Source organism: Babylonia areolata, chromosome 7 (genome assembly GCF_041734735.1).
Source record: "Babylonia areolata isolate BAREFJ2019XMU chromosome 7, ASM4173473v1, whole genome shotgun sequence".
Lineage (NCBI taxonomy): Eukaryota > Metazoa > Mollusca > Gastropoda > Neogastropoda > Buccinidae > Babylonia > Babylonia areolata.
In genome coordinates this window covers 20,595,107-20,613,589 of record NC_134882.1, presented here as the reverse complement: position 1 = coordinate 20,613,589, position 18,483 = coordinate 20,595,107, and the positions used below count along the sequence as shown (strand labels likewise).

The following is an 18,483-nucleotide window of genomic DNA, read 5'->3' as shown; positions in this document are numbered from 1 at the left end:
TCTATGTCTGTGGGCTATAGCTCCAATATTCAGTGGCAAAAAGCAGGCTTTATAAATTCATATCTGACACTTTTTACCCACTCCTGGATTCAGTTAATATATAAACGTGATGCCTCACAATTTCAGTTTTTGTTTTTTCACTTTTGTTTGTTATTTCACTTGTTTGGCATGTTTTATTGTTTTTTCAGTTGTTTTTTGTTTGTTTCTTCTTCTTGTTGTTTTTCAGCAATGCTTACAACCTGTTTCAAATTTGCTTTGTCCATGCATGCATATTCTTAATCAGACAGACCTGCATTTGGAATATACATGGTTTCAGATAAAAGAAAATTGATAATAATGTTTTAAACATTTGTCAAATAAAATCAAGACACTGAATGACTGAGTAAGTGGTTTGCAGAATGTCCATTTGACATCAAAGAATATAAAAAACTGACTGTTCTATCAGAACAGTCAGACTTTTTATCTGCGCAGGAGGAGAAATTGTTTCAAATATGATGGGGAGATTACTGACAGATCACAGGACAAGCAGAAAGCAGGCAGCATGTGTGTGTGTGTGTGTGTGCAAAGAGGAAACAGCAAGGGAAGTAAACAAGCAAGGACAGTCATAATTAGCTGCCTTATAAAATGAATGTTTAATCTCTTCACAAATGCAGTGAACTAAAATTGAGAAGAATATTTCTATTAAAAAAAAAAGAAGAAAAAAAAAGTTGAAATGAAAACAGCAGTGTGGATGCCATGGAAGTTACTTGCAGTATCTGTCGGCTTTCATCTTCTCACGTCTGAAAACAAGAGCACAGAGAGAAAGAAAGAAAGAAATTATCTGTCCATCAGTCACTCAGTTGATCAAATAACTTATCACTATTACCAAAATTTTAATTAAGAGCAGAATAATAACTGACATAAACTTGTAAAGAAAAGATTGCATCATGGGTTAAAAAATATATATAACCAATGTAATAGTCTCTATGTGTTTGTGTATCTCTTTGTGTGTGTATGTGAATGTGTGTTTTTGTGTGCGTGTGTACATTCATGTACGGATGCCAATCCAACTTACTGTACTCTTAGAAGAAACTATTACTGGACTGATCCTGACAAGGTGCCATTGTGGAACTGTCACTTTACTTCACTGCAATCTATGATCACAAAAAAAAGTCAATTTTTGTTAAACATTTTGTTTTTGTCAGTCTTTTTCTTTTTCTTCACCAAGTTCTTTTCACAATATAATTTCATAGTGTCTGGTCTGGTTACTGTCATGACAATGCAGCATTCACATAGTGCACTGGGTTCAGTTTACCTGTCCAGCAGTTTCTCATGAAGATAGCCGTCTTTCTTAGCCTCTTTCAGTTCCCCCCTGTCATTCTCGTTGACCCTCAGTCTGCGATCTTGGAAACTCTGGAACTTCTTTCTGTAGCAGTGACAGAGAAAGTGTCATTTAAAAGTGGTTACTTTCTCTCCGCCCCTGCTCACCCCCCCCCCCTCCCACACACACACTCCTCCGCCCGCCCCAACCCCCCCCCCCCCCCCCCGTCCCCCTCCACCCGCCGCCCCCTCCCGCCTGACCCTGTGCAATGAAGGCTGTCTTCTTTGAAACAGGTACATCAGAGCTGTGATTACTTTCTTTTTTCTTCTTCTTTTTTTTAAGTACAAAAACAGAAAAAACGTCATTCCTGAAATCCCAATAAAGTTCTTTTTCTCTCACTAACCACTTTTTTGAGAAACAAGAACTGCAGTCATTTTCACATTGAATTTATAATTAATCTGGATCCCTTATTTCAGAAAATGGCACTTAAAATGTGTTGTTATGATATACTCTTTCTTATCAAAAACATTTCTTAAAAAAACAACAACGAACAAACAAACAAAAAACAACACCTCTGTAGCAAACATTGAAGATTGTTAATAACTTCACTTTTTGTAACAGAGTTTTTAAACTCTCTCACTATTTTGCAAAAAATAAATGATAAAGCTGGAACAAGAAAATGAACATAAACTGTGCAGCTGAAGCAAATAAATAAATGAACAAAAACAGAAAAAAACATGAAAATATATTTAAAAAATCATTGCATGGACTTTTTCCAAAGCATGCATAATTTTTATTTCTCTGTGCTTTGTAAACAGTCATCTCAATTGTCTCTAGAGCTGTTCTGGATATGCTAACACACATAGTTTATGTCTGCATCCTTGATAAAGCCTTGCTCATACTTCACTTGTCTTCACTTGTTTTGGATGTACTTAGACATTGTTTATTTCTGCATCCTTGATTAAACCTCTCTCATACCTAACTTGTTTTCAGAGTTGTTTTGGATATAAATGCTCACACATAGTTTATTTCTGCATCCTTGATAAAGCCCTCCTCATACCTCATTTGCCTTCAGTTGTTTCAGATGTACTTACACATAGTTAACTTCTGCATCCTTGATAGAACCTCGCTCCTCTTTCGGCACCTTTTCCAGTGGATCTTCTTCTATGTCCAAGTTGCATCGAAGCTGGAATATAAACCAAAGTAACTGAAAATAATGTAATGCTTCCTTTTATCTATTAACAGAGAAGGAGAGGGGAGGAATGGAGAGAAAAGATACAGACAGCCAGCAGACACAAAGTCTTACATATACCCTCCAACGCACACTTTTATGTAGACATGTGTCTCTCACTCACACACATTCACAAGGAAACATATTAGCTTGCTCATGTGCACATGCACCCAAGCCTACACCAACACACACACACACACGCACACAAATACACACACATGCGCATGCCTTGACACAAGCTCGCCTCACACACATACATACATGGAGACTCGATCTCCTGACCCAGAACACAAGTCACCTTAATCATCTGTTCATCTCCAGCTGTTGTAGACATACACACAATGTCCCCATCATCATCAGCTGACACAAAGCAGTTGTTACACCCATTCAGTGCCATTTGACCCTGCCAACAGAAGTATTATGACAGGCTACACATGCTTTATTCATTATGCCAACAAATGTTGTTAATCAAAAACAGCATTCAATACCAAAACCATCAAACAATAAGCCAGATCTCATTTACCACTTTCTTGTTAATTACTTTAATAATAATAATAATAATAATAATAATAATAATAATGAAAGGACATTTGGTACACCCAATCTAATGATACAAAAGCCCTGAGTGTTTACAATTTAAAAAAAAAAAGCAATGACGTGTGCATACTAAAAACACACATATACCCGCACGCACAGATCATCCCGTTCCAACTCCATCCTACAAACCCACACCCATTCCGCACAAGATGTAGACACACACACGTGCGTGCACACACATCCCTATTGTTTAAGGCATATGAACACGCGCACAGTATTGTTCTTTCTCTCCCTCTTCCACTTCTTCAGCACCGCAGATTACAGTAACAAATTACTGTATAACTTAAAGCAATTTTAGTCTTTCACTGCAACTATGGTTGTTTGCTGTAAAGTTTAGCATTTCAGAGATCAATAATAACATATAGCTTCACATTATAATTTTCTTTATATCATCTGGTTCTTCTACAAAAACAAACAATTCAAAAGTATTTCCCAAAAGCACAACAGATGATTCTCAATAAATTTTTAAAAAGAGAGAAAAAAGACCGACAAATAGTGATTTACTGATTATTTCATACTAAATAGCCAACTTGTTCTGCAAAATGTATCAAAATATGAGCAGAATGAACAGGGTCTCCACCAAGAAACAGACCCTCAGTGACTTCCCTTTGGGCAATAAATTTCTTTGCAAATTTTTTTGCTCCATTTTTGTTTTGTTCATTTTTTTGTTTTGTATGTTGTTGTGGTTGAGAGGATGTGTGTGATTCCTCCATGATTTTCATGCATGCCTGTGCATAGGTGTGTGCATATATATGATGGACTTTAGGCTTCAATGGTTTTTTTTCTATTTTTATCATTATTGTCACTCTCAGTGTAATTGCTTTGATTGTACTTAAAAAGGTCCCACATTCACATATGCACTATATTTAGTGAACAACTATTAGATTAATCAATACAATCATTATTGTTATGATACACACACACACGCACATGCAGACACACAAACACACATACACAAATACACACATACAGAAGATAACACTCACATCCTGAAAAACAGGTTCAAACTGCTCTCTGTTGCCGATAGCTTCAGAACGCCCAACCACTCTGCGCTCCATGTCTACGCTGAGGTATTTCCCATAGCCAGACTTGAACGCAACCTTGGTCTCACTCAGCTTCAGCACAGTGAACACTTCCGTGGGATCTGGCGCCTCTCCTTCATTCATGAACAAAGCCACCAGACTATGCATCTGTTTTTCTTTCTTTCTGCATTATAAGCTGCAACTCCCATGTTCACTTTATATATAAGTGTAGATATACATATGTGGGCTTTTATGTGTAAGACTGTTTTTACCCTGCCACAGAGGCAGCCATACTCCGTTTACAGGGGAGGGGGGGTGCATGCTGGGTATGTTTGTGTTTCCATATCCTACCAGACAGTGACAAGTATTATGGGATTTTTAACATGTGCATTTGTTCTGTTGTATGTGGTTAAGACACCAGCAGGTCTGCACACAAGCTGACCTGGCAGAACAGGAAAATCTCCTTCCTTAACCTTCCAGACACTGATATTAGGACTGAATCCAGGACCATCAGACTGAAAGTCAATCGGCTTCACCACTCAGCTGTTTCACCTGTCATCATCTAGATTTTAACAGAATAACAGTTAAACACAGACCATAATCAATAGTCAAATGGATAAATAGAATTTTTAACAATTTTGTTTAGGTCTTTTGCATGTGTGTACACATGATGGGGGTTCAGGCACTTTCAGGTCTGGACAAACCTAGACTCAGAAGAGCTCCACCTTGACTAACCAATTCAAGTCCACAAGAGTGCAAACCCCACAATCCATTACTCTTAACAATCTAAACTGGTAGTAAAACCATTCTCCTTGTAAATTTTTCATGGCATACAATTTTTGTCAATTTCAAAATTTGGCTGACAGTCAGACAGTCAGTAGTTATAAAATCACTTTTTATAAGCTGAGTAAGCTGTGTGCTTACCTACAAACTAAGCTGATAAACAACCCATTTATGGATTAAATGAGCAACAAAAAGGAACAAAACAAGTGCTTTCCACACCCTCCCTTCTCTCAATCTTAGCTCCAGCCTTCCTTCCAAGCATTTCAATCTCTCTCTCTCTCTCTCTCTCTCTCCACTTCTTCCATTCCAGCTCAAGCCCTCATTGACCTCCCAAGCACTGTGATGTATTTTTCTAATGAACTTCATTCCTTATACTTAAATTAGAAACAGGTTTGCTACCTCATGATCATACATGATCCAATGTGGTTTCATGTATTTTTCTACCAAACTTCAATCCTTCAACAGAACAGAACTTGTACCTTGTGATCGTGGAGGTCCCAAGGTCAGAAGGCCGTTGTCAAGAGCACTGACGTACGTTCGGTCACCTATCTCAAAAGCCACATTGCCGCTGATGTCATCAAATTTCTTGATCTCCCACCAGCCACCTGTCAATGCATCTTTCATCAGTTGAAAAAAAAAAAAATCATCATAACATTAAAAAAAAAATTACAATTCCATAGATTTATTACCATAATAATTATTCCTTCAATTCTAGCCCTACTATTGTTAAGTATTGATGAAGGTGTATTTTGGTAGTGATAATATTGATAATCACAGAAGTTAATTTCTAAAAGTTGACTTCAATCATGACCATTACACTGCATAAGCTGTCATCTTTTTTCACAATACATTTATTACAAACTATGATAAACAGGAGATGAAGTATGTCAAAGTTTCACTAAATACCTAGATATAGATATATACACACATATATGTATATAGAGATATATAGATATAGATTATTAGATATAGATATATACATATATATATCACACATTATGAAGGGGTAATAAATAAATTTCTAATTACACAATTTTTCAAATATCTTTCTTTTGAATGATGATGATACGGATACTAAGAAACGCCTATCCTCTGTTGGAGACCAAGTCATTTGTACAACGGCTGCCACTGGGCGCTGATCATTCATTTCCTGTGTCATTCAGATTTCAGGCACTCACACCTACACACCCAGACAGACGTGTAACAATTTATGTGCATGACCATTTTGTTTATTTATGCCACCATGTAGACAGTCATACTCCATTTTGGGGGGCATGCATGCTGGATATGTTCTTCTTTCCAGAACCCACCTAATGCTGACATGGATTATAGGACCTTTAACCTGCATAATTGTTCTTCTGGATGCGCATACACATGAAGGGGGTTCAGGCACTTGCAGATCTGCACATATTTTGACTTTGGAGACCAGAAAAATCTCCACCCTTTACCCACCAGGCGCAGTTACTGAGATTTTAACCCTGGACCCTCAGATTGAAAGTCCAATGCTTAAACCACTCAGTAATTGTGCCCATCATCTTTTCTATAGATGTTATCTTGAACAGGTACTTGTTATGATGATAATGCTAAATCAAGTGCTTCACCAACTTTTTATGATGAATTCATGGTTTAAAAGATTTTCTTAACTACACCAAAGCATCTGATACCATGATCCTGTGTGTCCTCTCTGTTGTGTGAGACTGTACTCGAAGATTCTCCCATGCTACTTTCGTCATGCTTTCTCTTCTTCTTGTGCTTGTGCTTCTTCAGTCTGAAATCAGCAAGTGGGCATATATTATCAGACACTCCTGAAAATAGCAGATCACTGTAAAAACTAAAAATAGTGAGATTCAGTTAATCATCAAGAATTCTTGATAAAACTATTCTTCTTCTTCTACATTCATTGGCTGCAAGTGCAACACTCATGTTCACTCATATGGTGTGTGCAGTGGGCTCTTACGTTAATGACCATTTTTTTACCAAGTAATATTGGCAGCCACACTCCATTTTCAAGGATGTCCATGCTGGATGCATTCTTGTTTCCATTGCCAACTGAATGCTGACATGATTACAGGATTTGTAATGTGCATATTTCATCTTCTGCATGTCTATACACACAAAGGATCTTGAGCCGTTGAGGCAATTGTAGATTAGATCTGCATATATGTCAACCTGAGAGACTGGAAAAATCTCCACCCTTAACCCATTAGGTGTGCCAAAACTGGGGATTGAATTCTAGAATTTTAGGTGAGAAACCAGCTATAACCTGAGTAACCATATGGCCAATGCACCCATCTTACTTTCCTGTATCCTGTATTCATACAGCCCGTCTTAGCTCAAGGCCATATCAAGGTGAAAAAAATCAAACATAAAACACACACCGGGCACACTCACACACACTAACACACACGTGTGTGTGTGTCTGTCTGTATGTATGTGTCTGTGTCTTGCCTGCGTGTGTGTCTGACGGTGTGTCAGTGTGTGTGTGTGTGTGTGTGTGTGTGCAGCCAGTGTGCCTGAACCACTGATTCATAATTCAAGTTTTCCTCTTATGGCATATGTTTCTGTTTTCAGTGGGCCTGCTGGGTACGTGTGCATGTCTTGTCACTCAATGTGTCCATCGTATGCAGTTTGACTAGCCCACGGCTTTGCTTTTTGGCAATCACATTCAGTTGCCATCATGGATTTCTCAATAACCTCAAGCCATGTCTTAAAACCTGCATTGAACATATGAGTGGAAAAAAAAAGTAACCTGCACTGAACATATGCATGGGAAAAAAAAGTAAAACACCAGGGAAAAACGAATCCACTATAATGTATACATACAAACTGATAAGAAATGAATGGAGACTAAAAGTAAGACAGTAGGAGAGAGAGCGGGGGGATAGGAAGATGGGTGTGAAAGCTGAAAGAGACTGACAGAGCTGAGAAACATTACAGGTACTAAGATTAAGAGTGAGATCCATTAAATCATGCATGATTAATTTATGCACACACATACACACACGCGCGCACACACATACACACACGCACGCACACACACACAAAGTGACGCACATACACACACAGAGGAACATACAGTGATACACGTTCTCTCAACACTGTCTGAGATTTTTTAAAATGAAATAACAAAATTAAAACCTTTAAAAAAAAAACACTGGAGAGGTGGAGGAAAAGAGTGCAACTTAATTACTCGATATTGAAATGGGAACCTCCGAACCATCCCAACCTTGACTCATTGACTGTCCTAAAATGCTCTTGGGCAAGAGTGCGGGGATGTAACTTGGGCACAACATTCTCCACTACAATCAAATTCTAATCCAGATAGGACAGTAGTTGCCCTCTTTGCTGTTCTGCTGGTCTCAGTTGGACACGAAAAATAAACACTGAAGAGTTGAACTGCACTGTTGAGTGATAAAACAGATATTATTTTTCTTTGAGAAACTTACTTTTTGTCTTTGTTTCCTTTCAAAGTGAGTTTCCCACCCTTCACAAAAGAATATGAATCAGCCATTTATGGTAACTTCTCACACAGTAAACAAGAGAAATGGAATCGACGATATTTTTGTTTGTTTTTCAACCCCATGCAAGACGTCTCAAAATGGAAATAAAAGTTAGAGTGCTCTCCCATTACTTTTATCTCTTTACATCCGCTTTATAGTCAACAAATTTAAAACCACCCAAAGAACTTTGAGTTTTATCGGCAGCTATTTATTGCATTAAAAGTGCACTTATGTTTTTAATTGTTGACGTGACGAAAACATAAACAAGTATATGCATTTAGAGCGCGCGCGCGCGCGTGTGTGTGTGTAAGAGAGAGACAGAGAGAGATTGCATAATGTGTGTGTGTGTGTGTGTGTGTGTGTGTGTGTGTGTGTGTGTGTGTGTGTGCGTGCGTGTGGTGTGTGTGTGTGTGTGTGTGTGTGTGTGTGTGTGTGTGTGTGTGTGTGTGTGTGTGTGTGTGTGTGTGTGTGTGTGTGACGTGTGTGTGTGTGTGTGTACGCACTCACGCACAACACACACACACACTCCAGCAGACAAATCCAAAATATTTTCCTTTCTTAATGCGCCTGTGTTTTTTGACTCGCTGGGAAACACAAGTTCTAGTCACGTTGTTATCAAGTTTCTTCCCCTGGCTATAGTATATCATATATACAGAGATAAGAAGTAAACGTCTTCAGATAGATCCGGCTTCTTGTCGGCCTACATTTTAATGTTTTATACGGCGTCCACGGACAGGATTCTTTCCGTCAGCTAACTGGTTTTTCGAATTAGTCTACAATTCAGAAGCGGTGAACATGATGCAGTCTACAAAATTGTGAATCGCGACCAGAGGTGAGCCATCAGTGGACGCGAGAAAAGTGTAGCCCACTTTCGTGAAGACAGAGCACTCACCAAACACATCAGGAAGTATCAATTAAGCGATGCTTTAAATGGACAAAGCAACACAGATACGTGCGTAACATTATTTACACAAACTTCTCTTTTTCATAATTCATCATAAAAAAATCCAGTAACGTTGTAATAATTAACCCACAGTCATAAATATATAGACTCTCATATTCTAGTCAGCCGTGATGCGAACCGGAAACGAAACCGAAACTGAAAGGGTGGGTTTCACTCTATTATAGGAAAGAGTTGAGAGACGACTGAATTTGTTGAGTGAAAGGCTACCAAGTCATCGTTGTGAAAAAGCAGAGAAGAGCCAGCTCGACATTCTGGGAATACCACTGGATCTTTTGCCATCAGATTTTGGAATCAATGCGAAATATAGGTCTACTACAGGGTGTAACTTCTTGGCAGACATGGCTACTTACCAGTCGACATCGACTTCAACGAGTACAGTCATCGTGAGGGTAAGTTTGCACGCTTCGAATTCAGCTTTTCCCTTCTTTCTTTTTCTCCGAGCAAAAACAACTGAAATAGAGACCCCCCCCCCCTCTCTCTCTCTCTCTCTCTCTCTCTGTGGTTGTTGTTTTTGTTTTGACTTATGCATATTTTTTTCCCCTCTGTTGTGTATCTCTACTAACACCATGCTTTCATTTTATTAAATATTGTGTAGTGTAGACCCTATTCAGGGCGGGGACTGGATGTAAAAAAGCACACCAGTGCTTATCTATTATCCTCGAAATAAAGAATTTCTCTCTCTCTCTCTCTCTCTCTCCGACTTGAAATCACCAGGAACAGGGTAGATTTAGGGACATCGTATATAGTGGAGTGAAAATAAAATTATGTACATATCTATTGGCTCCCATCTTTTTTCGTCGTCTTGCATATATTCCTTTTCTTCTTCTTCTTTTTTATATTTATTTCTTTAAGATTATTACGAGTCATTAGAGACAAAACCTGTTATATTCCATGATGTTCTTTATAGGAATGTATTTTTTCGGTTTCATATTTAGACTTGAATAGGTGTAGTAAAACTATTCACACCTGGGAGCACTTGGTTTAACTTGCACTTAAAAAGGAAAAAGAAAAAAAAAGAAACCTGAGAAAAAAAAAAGATCGATAACTACCGAAAGCACTCGGTGTGTCAAAGAGGCGAGCGTGTGTGTTCGCGTGCGCGCGCACATGCACATGCACATGCAGTCGTGTGTAAGTATGTATTGGTTGGAATGTGTGTAACGGTGTGTTCGTGCATGTGTGCTGGCTGGCATGCAGGTGCATATCATATGTTCACAAATAGGCGTGAATGCATCTAGAATCCAATTTTGTATTCTTTGATCCAACTTGTTTGTGGCGAGCGGAGCTTGAAATGAACATGTGGGTCTATGTTTATTCAATAAAATGTCATTGCGTCTCTCTTTCTCTCCTTCACACACACACACACACACACACACACACACACACACACACACACACACACACACACACACACACACACACACAAGAGAGAGAGAGAGAGAGAGAGAGACTTACACTGACACAAACACTGAGAGGGGAGGGAAAGAGATATTTTGAGGTGTGTGTGTGTGTGTGGGGGGGGGGGGGGGGGGGGGGGGGGGGGGGTTGAATACAATATATATATATATATGTGTGTGTGTGTGTGTGTGTGTATGTAGGTAGGTATGTATGTAAGGTATGTGTGTGGGGTTTTTCATTTTTCTAAAAGTCACTGATAATAATATTATTAGACTTATTAAATTCTGTGGATGATAGGAAGCTGTCCTAAAGACTAAACAGATTACATGCTGAATTTGATGATGAATTAGATGGAGAGAGAAAGAGAGAGAGAGAGGGAGGGGGGAGGGGTATAGGCAACAGAATGTTGCCCTCAAAATTGAACAGACTGAGCTCTGAATTTGAAGAAGAGTTAATTGAACATTAACTCAGATAAAACGGGGGACTGTCGAGCTGACCTCAGTAAGCTTACCGACAGAGTGTTCTTTGGTGAATTCCGTGAATTGCTTGACCTGTGCAGTAAGACTAGCACCAGCAGTACAGTCATTTTGGATGATACAAACTTTCACTTTGATGCTCCGACTCGTCCCAGTACTTTGAAAATTAAAAACATGCTTGATATTTTTGGTTTAACCAGTTTGGTTCACACACACATTCCACAGCACATCAGACAAGCATGCAGCCTTTGCTTTTATTTTTTTAAATATCACATTGCTGCTATTGTTGTTCAAAAAAAGCAAATCAAATATTGGCTGGTTCATCTCCGGTTGGTTCGTAACTTCCTCTATATTGTTCCAATTTATATGATTAAGAGTTATTAGTCCAGCAACAAGTGAGATCAGTATCGTCCCAGATCTGTTTTGAATGCCTCAGGCAAGTGTCTCCTGTGCTCTTTGGTCAGAACAGGTCATGTGACAGGTCGAATGCACTGCTCTAAAAATAGGTGGACAGCACATGTCATCTTTGAGCCCCGTTGTTAACTGAAGCCAGCGGAAGTGTTCATTCAGCCATTTTGCCACTAGGGTCAGTACAACGCGATGCGGTAGCTTCATATAATAATGTAACCGAACGCTCACGTGGCTACGATGACTGCTTCACGGCAAGCTTTCACTTGCTGGTGGCTTTAGTTAAGCTGACATTCCTGTGTGTGCCTCCACAGCAACACAGTTTTGCACATGTCACTGCACTGTTTTCCTGTAATAACTTTGGTAAATAAACCATTGGCAGATATCAATCAAGACACAACATTTTGCTTGTTGTGGGGGCAAGCATAATACGATTTCATCGAAGACACACGGTTACAGTTCGGAAACTACCATCAGTTTGCAGACGACTTCTCAACGGACTGACAGCTGGATATGAGTCTCAGTATGGCGTCCAGTTGGCTTCAGCTTTCTGGCCAGTGAGCTATCCATCTATTTTTAGAACTGTGGTCGAATGCCAAGTCAGCCTCTGAATCAAAATGAAAGACCAACTCGTGACTTTAATGTATTATACTAAAAACAATGTGCCCTGAGCTTTTAATTATTTGTGAACAACCAAAGTTTGATTCATACCTAGCATGACACTTCACGATGTCATGTGGTGTCAGCTGTAGAACCTGTTCAATAGTCAGCTGTGTTCATAAGTATTGCCTTATCGTAGCACAGGCAGCAACAGAGTCGACCCTTAATCTCTCCTTTTTGTCAAGTAGACTTATTTCATCAGTCTGGGGTTTGAGGCCTCTGCAGAGGCCACCAAAGTCTCGTCGCAGTTCATGTTCACTATAATGTTGCAGAAATGTGTTCAGTTAGTAACTGTTATGTTCTGATCATGCTTCAGTTTTAGCAAGAAAGTGACTGAGTACTTGTTTATAACAACTTGATCAAGTACAGAGTTGATAAGAACTTGTGTAAGAACGTAAATCATGAACAAGTACTAATGACAAGTGATTATTAAGTCATTATTCTCAAACACACAAGACATGTGTTGAGAGATGGGCAAAATGGATGGCATTGCAAGTGTTTGTGCTACATACTTGTTGGGTCATTAATAACAATCCAAAAGTCAACAGACAAACACACACTATGAAAGATAGGCAGAATGGGCTTTCAAGGTTAGCCCCTCTCTTTCATTATTACGAGGATTTTATCAATGAAATCACTGATGTTGAACATCTCCGATCATGCCATCACGCAGTACCGAATGGCGTCGAGGAGGGGGCGGGGGGATGTGCTTCAAAGTCCATTTTGCCTATCTCTCAAGAATTTAATTTTGTCATCTCTCTCTCTCTCTCTCATTAGTTTATGTTGTTTCAATTCTGTTTCTTTTTTGTTTTGTTTTTTGTGTTGTCTCTATCTATCTCTCTCTCTCTCTCTCTCTCTCTCTCTCTCTCTCTCTCTTGAACTGTATCAGTATTAGCGCGGCAGCTAAAGCACCTCCTACACACGCTTTCGCTGCCTTGTCATTGTATGGTGCGCGCATGCAGTCAGAAGTGTAGATAATAATAATAAAAAGAATCAGAATCTAATCATTTTCCGGCCCACCTACATTGGCAAATTTTCTTTCAGTGTCGTCCATAGGTTTATTCCATCTCGTAAAAAGAACTTTTGTTGTTGTTGTTGTTTTGTTTTTTTAGAACGCATTTTGACCCTTTTTTGTAAAAATTCATTTCATATAAACACAACTACCAAGTCACAAATGGTTGGGAAGACAGGAGGGGGTGGGTAGCAGTGTTAAAGGGAGAGAGAGTCTGACCCGTGTATGTTGTATAGGGCTGTAAAAAAAACAACAAAAGCAACTATAATGTGAAGTGCTATCACTGTGAGCGTCCTTGTCAAACTCACAGCCCTGTTACTCATTTCCACAGAATCTTCCAACCATTTGGACTAAAGATCAGCTGGTGAACTATCTGGAGGAGAATTCTAAAGGATATATCTGGATTGGAGAGATTCGGCCGTTTCTGGGTGTATCCCATTGTGTTCTTCTCCTTTTGGAGCAGCATGCAACAGGCAAGTTAAAGTGTTGTTTCACACACACACACACACGCACGCACGCACGCACGCACGCACGCACGCACACACACACACAGACGCACATACAGAAATATAAATGTGCATTCATACATTTCAAATGCGCAGCACAGACTGAAGCAGGTGAATAACAACATTCACTGACATATGCACATATGACGTGACTGCTTTATTTTGTTTAGCCTCCAGATGGCCTCGTTGGGTCATTGCCGGACTGGTGAAAATCACGTTTTGTGCAGCTGCAATTTTAAGACAGCATGACTTTCTATTTGACAGTGTGTCAGGTGCCTATGGCTGAAATGCGACATTAAACTTAAGGAGGGAGAGAGCGAGAGAGAAAGAGGGAGAGAGAGGGGGAGAGAGAGAGAGAGCACAACTGGCCCAAGAGACAGCCATAACAAAGATAACGCAAACCTGCTGTAAAAGAACATGTTCTTTGCTTGTTGCAGAAGAGATGGTTTCGGAAGTTCAGGAAGAACTGCACAGCTGCCCCTTTGAAGGAAAGCACACGCTGGAAGTGGAAGCCATATCAGATACTACTTGTGCAGTCCTTGTCCCTGTCTCCGATCCGGAAGTGACCCGTGACCATCTTCTGCACTACTTCAAGAAATTTGGAAGCGGTGATGCAGAAGTGTTGCATTGTGAAACGTGTTTGGAGTTTGGGTTCGCTGTTGTGTACTTCTCGTCTCCTGAAGGTGTGTGTGTGTGTGTGTGTGTGTGTGTGTGTGTGTGTGTGTGTGTGTGTGTGTGTGTGTGTGTGTGTGTGTGTGTGTGTGTGAGAGAGAGAGAGAGAGAGAGAGAGAGAGAGAGATGCTGACACAGATATGGAAACGGATACGAATAGTATAATCATGTATAGGTCATTGCTTCGCATGTTTGGATGCAGATGAGCATTCACTGAATACATTTGTCAATTCAAATTCAATCAGAAGTCTACCATCAGTCATTCAAAAAACCCAGCAACAGATCGAAACATGCATGGAAAGACAGACAGAGAGAGAGAGAAAGAGAGAGAGAGAGAGAGAGAGAGAGAGAGAGAGAGAGAGAGAGAGAGAGAATATGGAATGCATGAGACTGGTTGGTTGCGGATAAGTCACCGAGTGTGAGCTATACTGAAACTAGTGATAGACAAAGAGAGAAAGGTGTGGACTCACAAACACATCTCAAACACATTTGTATGTGCGCACGTTTATGTTCCTTTGCTTGTGTATGTGTATGTCCAAAAAACATGTGTGTGCTGAGTGATTCTTGATAGCTTATCATTTTTAGTAACACAGTATCAAGGAAGCAGGAATTACACTATTATCATGCCATTCCATATTTTTGCTGAAGACCTGTTTTATTTCAGCTGCCAAAGAAGTCACTGATCAACCCAATCACGAAATTCTGGAGGGAGAAGCTGTACAAGTAGAACCATGGTATGAACCCTTTCACCGCACGTTGCTGCAACAGCGTATATTGTCACCGACACCCTTTCGCTTCGACCAGACTCCGACCGAAGGAACAGCATCAGCAAAAGACAAGACTCCTCAAGAACAAGAGCTTCAAGCCTTAGCTTCCGAAAACAAGCGACTTGCTAATGAGGTGAAGCAGTTGAGAAATCGGAAGGAAACTCGAGTTGCGGTTCAGTTATACCAGTGGCAGTTGTTGCAGAATTCTGACCTCCACTCTGTAGGATGCGATATGAAGTTTTTGAAGCAAGAGGAAGTTGTTGTGTTCTCAGGGACAGAAGAGGAATGTCAAGAGGCACAGCTGCAGCTTTTGAAGCTTAAACAGGTGATTTGGTCTTTTATTTGTTTGCTTGACTCTTACGTAATATCTGTTTTAAGACGTGACAATAGAATAAATGTGGCTTTGAGCAGTTAAAAGACAAGAAAGGAAAAAGCACAAGACAAAGGAGCACGAGCCATAAGAGATGAAAGAGGAACGGAAAGTATAAAAGACAAGAGAATCTGAGTCCTTGTTCTTTTTTTCACTCCTCTCCCAGTTTCACGCTTTATTTCATTTCTTTCTTTTTACGTTCCTTTTCCTCCAATTGATCTTCATTTTCCCTGCTTTCTCTACCCATTTTAGTTTGTACTTTCTTCTTCTTCTTTTTCCAGAATCTGAGGGAAGAAGTCGTGCCCGTAGCCCAACCAATAACAGAGCTTTTGCTAACAAGAGGAAGAAGTCGCTTTGAAGAGTCAGTCCAAAGACACCCGAAATGCTCTGCGAAGATAGACCACTTGTGTATCACGTGCGCTGCCCTTACTGAAGAGGACCTGGAAGGCCCCAAACAGGACTTCCAGAACGCCTTCTCTTCTGCAACAGTTGAGGTGGGAGGTTGTTGTTTTTTTTTTATTGTGTGGTGAAATGCACCGTACAGGCTGGCTTGTTTAGACATAGCCATGCACTATTTCGTGCACATTTCTGTAAGGTTGACTTCTTTCGGCATAGCCATACATACTTGTGGATACGTTTCTAATATCACTCTCTCTCTCTCTCTCTCTCTCTCTCTCTCTCTCTCCCCTGACACACACACACACACACACACACACACACACACACACACACACACACACACACACACACACACACACACACACACATATATATATATATATATATATATATATATATATATATCAGCACGAAGAAAAAGTTTCAAAAAGAATGATGGGTACGTGAAAACTGGAACGTGGTGATGAATTTTGCTGCGAACAGCACATATCAGTATCAGTCCAACGGGCCTGGCTTTGCCCACTGTCAATGTGTTTTGTGCTAGTTTCTGAACTGAGCACGTATAAATAGAGCTGTAAGTGTGCGAAGTTTGTGACTGAAAGACATATTCACGACTAGTCTTCGACAACTGGAATGCAATGTGAAATAAGGTACACATTCGTGTGAATGACATTAGATTTGCCACGTGTGATTATCCTTTACACTAACCACTGCACTCTTTATAAACATTGAAACCATCAAAATATTTATGGAAGCATAAAAAACAAACAAAAAAACAGAACCTCTATGTCTTGTTTATGGAAGTACAAGCAGCAGAAAAGCAATGTGTGAACATCTCCATAAGGAATGCCAGAGCACATGGTGGGCTGTGTAAAGTGTGTTTGAAAGGCGTACTGAGTGGTTGAATGGTATTGGATGGAAACCAGCTGGGAAGAAAGTAAACTACTGTTGACGTATTAGAAGATTTATTGATTACTGTAGTGAATACCTCTGACCAGTTGATAAGAAGTTGTTTCTGCCATGAAGATGCATTCTGCAGTTTACTGGAAGAGATTCAATATTTTATTTCTGTCTCCTAAAAAAAAAAAAAAAAAAAAAAAAAAAAAAAACCTGTCCAAAAACAGATATCTCCCAGTCTGACCAGCTTTTATTTCTGTCTCTTAAAAAAAAAGAAAAAAAAAAAGTCCAAAAACATCTCCCAGTCTGACCAGCAGTCTAATATTCCAAACTTTCAAAGTCGGGATTCAATATTCTATTTATGTCTCTTTAGAAAACTGTCCAAAAACAATGGTCTTTTCAACAGATCTCTCAAAGTCTAACCAGCAGTCCGCTGTTCCAAACTTTCAAAGCCAAACTTGAGAGGGATCTCCTAGTGACAGTCATCCTGCCTGGAGAAGGATCAGAGACCATGGACCTGCATGGCTTCACTGATGACGTGGATCAGGCCGTCACTGAAGTGGGTCAGTTCGTCAGTGTCAACCAGAAACACGGGGAAACGTTCCGTGTTCCTGGAAGGCTGGAAGGGGAAGCTTTCAGAAAGTGGTATTCTCAAGAGCTGGACCAAATCAAGGAGCTGATTTTCAAGTAAGCGCACGTCATAAAACCAACTTCTTTCATTAGCTTCTTTAATCAGTTAGCTGCGATTACCAATCCTTTTGTGTGTGTGTGTGTGTGTGTGTGTGTGTGTGTGTGTGTGTGTGTGTGTGTGTGTGTGTGTGTGTGTGTGTGTGTGTTTGAGAGAAGGGAGCTTGTGGCCTTTTAAGAAGAACTGGATTTGAATATTGCTTGCTGTTGGCCTTCATAAAAATATCTATATTTCACGGGCTGGTGGTGTGATGTTTGGATTTCTGTAAATTCTAGCTGTTAAAAGTTTAGAGTTTTGAATTTGCACTTGATTTGTTTGCTCATCAGTTAGTTAGCAGAGATTTACCCAAAGAGAGGCTACCAATCTTTTACTTCTGGGGCGGGTGGGGCTGGGGCTGGGGAAGAGAGGGCACATTTACTGCGAAAGAAATGTGATATGCCTAATGTAGAGCTACATTGTCCTTTTATGAACAGAGTAAATGAAAAAAAAGGATTATACAAACAGAAAAATTAAGATGCTTACCGAGCTGCTTCATACTTATAAATCAACAAATTTTCAACAGCCCAGTCAGGTAAACAAAGCATTCCAGCAGCCTTTTCTTTCTAAAAATTAAGAGTTGAATTTTCCATGACACAACTATTTTGATTTATAAAAACCATTTTCCTCCGTCGCATGCTTACTTGACAATCCAAATCCGGGATTCGAACGGAAACCCTCACGGACACAACACGCAGTCTTTTGGGCCTAACAATCAGGAACTGGTCATAATGAGCCCTGGATCATAATAACTTTATGCTTTAAATCTGTTACAGAAATGGTGGTGCTATGGAAGAATC

The 18,483-nt window shown here is 39.8% G+C and overlaps 2 protein-coding genes across 4 annotated transcripts in view; one reads left to right on the top strand and one right to left on the bottom strand.

The window, feature by feature from the left end:
• Positions 1–608: 608 nt before the first annotated feature.
• On the bottom strand, positions 609–8,555 carry LOC143283791 (protein FRG1-like). Its single transcript, XM_076590160.1, has 8 exons — positions 8,380–8,555; positions 6,598–6,701; positions 5,413–5,538; positions 4,115–4,284; positions 2,830–2,934; positions 2,395–2,486; positions 1,295–1,405; positions 609–779 (listed from the first exon to the last, which is right to left on the bottom strand). Exons 1-8 carry the CDS (start codon positions 8,442–8,444, stop codon positions 743–745), a joined length of 810 nt encoding a protein of 269 aa, XP_076446275.1. The 5' UTR covers positions 8,445–8,555; the 3' UTR covers positions 609–742.
• A 546-nt stretch (positions 8,556–9,101) lies between these two features.
• LOC143283790 (uncharacterized) overlaps positions 9,102–18,483 on the top strand; it is a 30,435-nt gene continuing 21,053 nt past the window's right edge. For 2 of the 3 annotated variants that reach the window (XM_076590157.1, XM_076590158.1), the window contains exons 1-6: positions 9,102–9,786; positions 13,680–13,821; positions 14,292–14,537; positions 15,191–15,618; positions 15,945–16,157; positions 17,366–17,646. In XM_076590157.1, coding sequence (XP_076446272.1) covers positions 9,736–9,786; positions 13,680–13,821; positions 14,292–14,537; positions 15,191–15,618; positions 15,945–16,157; positions 17,366–17,646 — 1,361 coding nt within the window. In that variant the 5' untranslated portion in view covers positions 9,102–9,735. The remainder of the gene's footprint in view (positions 9,787–13,679; positions 13,822–14,291; positions 14,538–15,190; positions 15,619–15,944; positions 16,158–17,365; positions 17,647–18,483) is intronic. The other variant, XM_076590159.1, reaches the window with a different exon arrangement.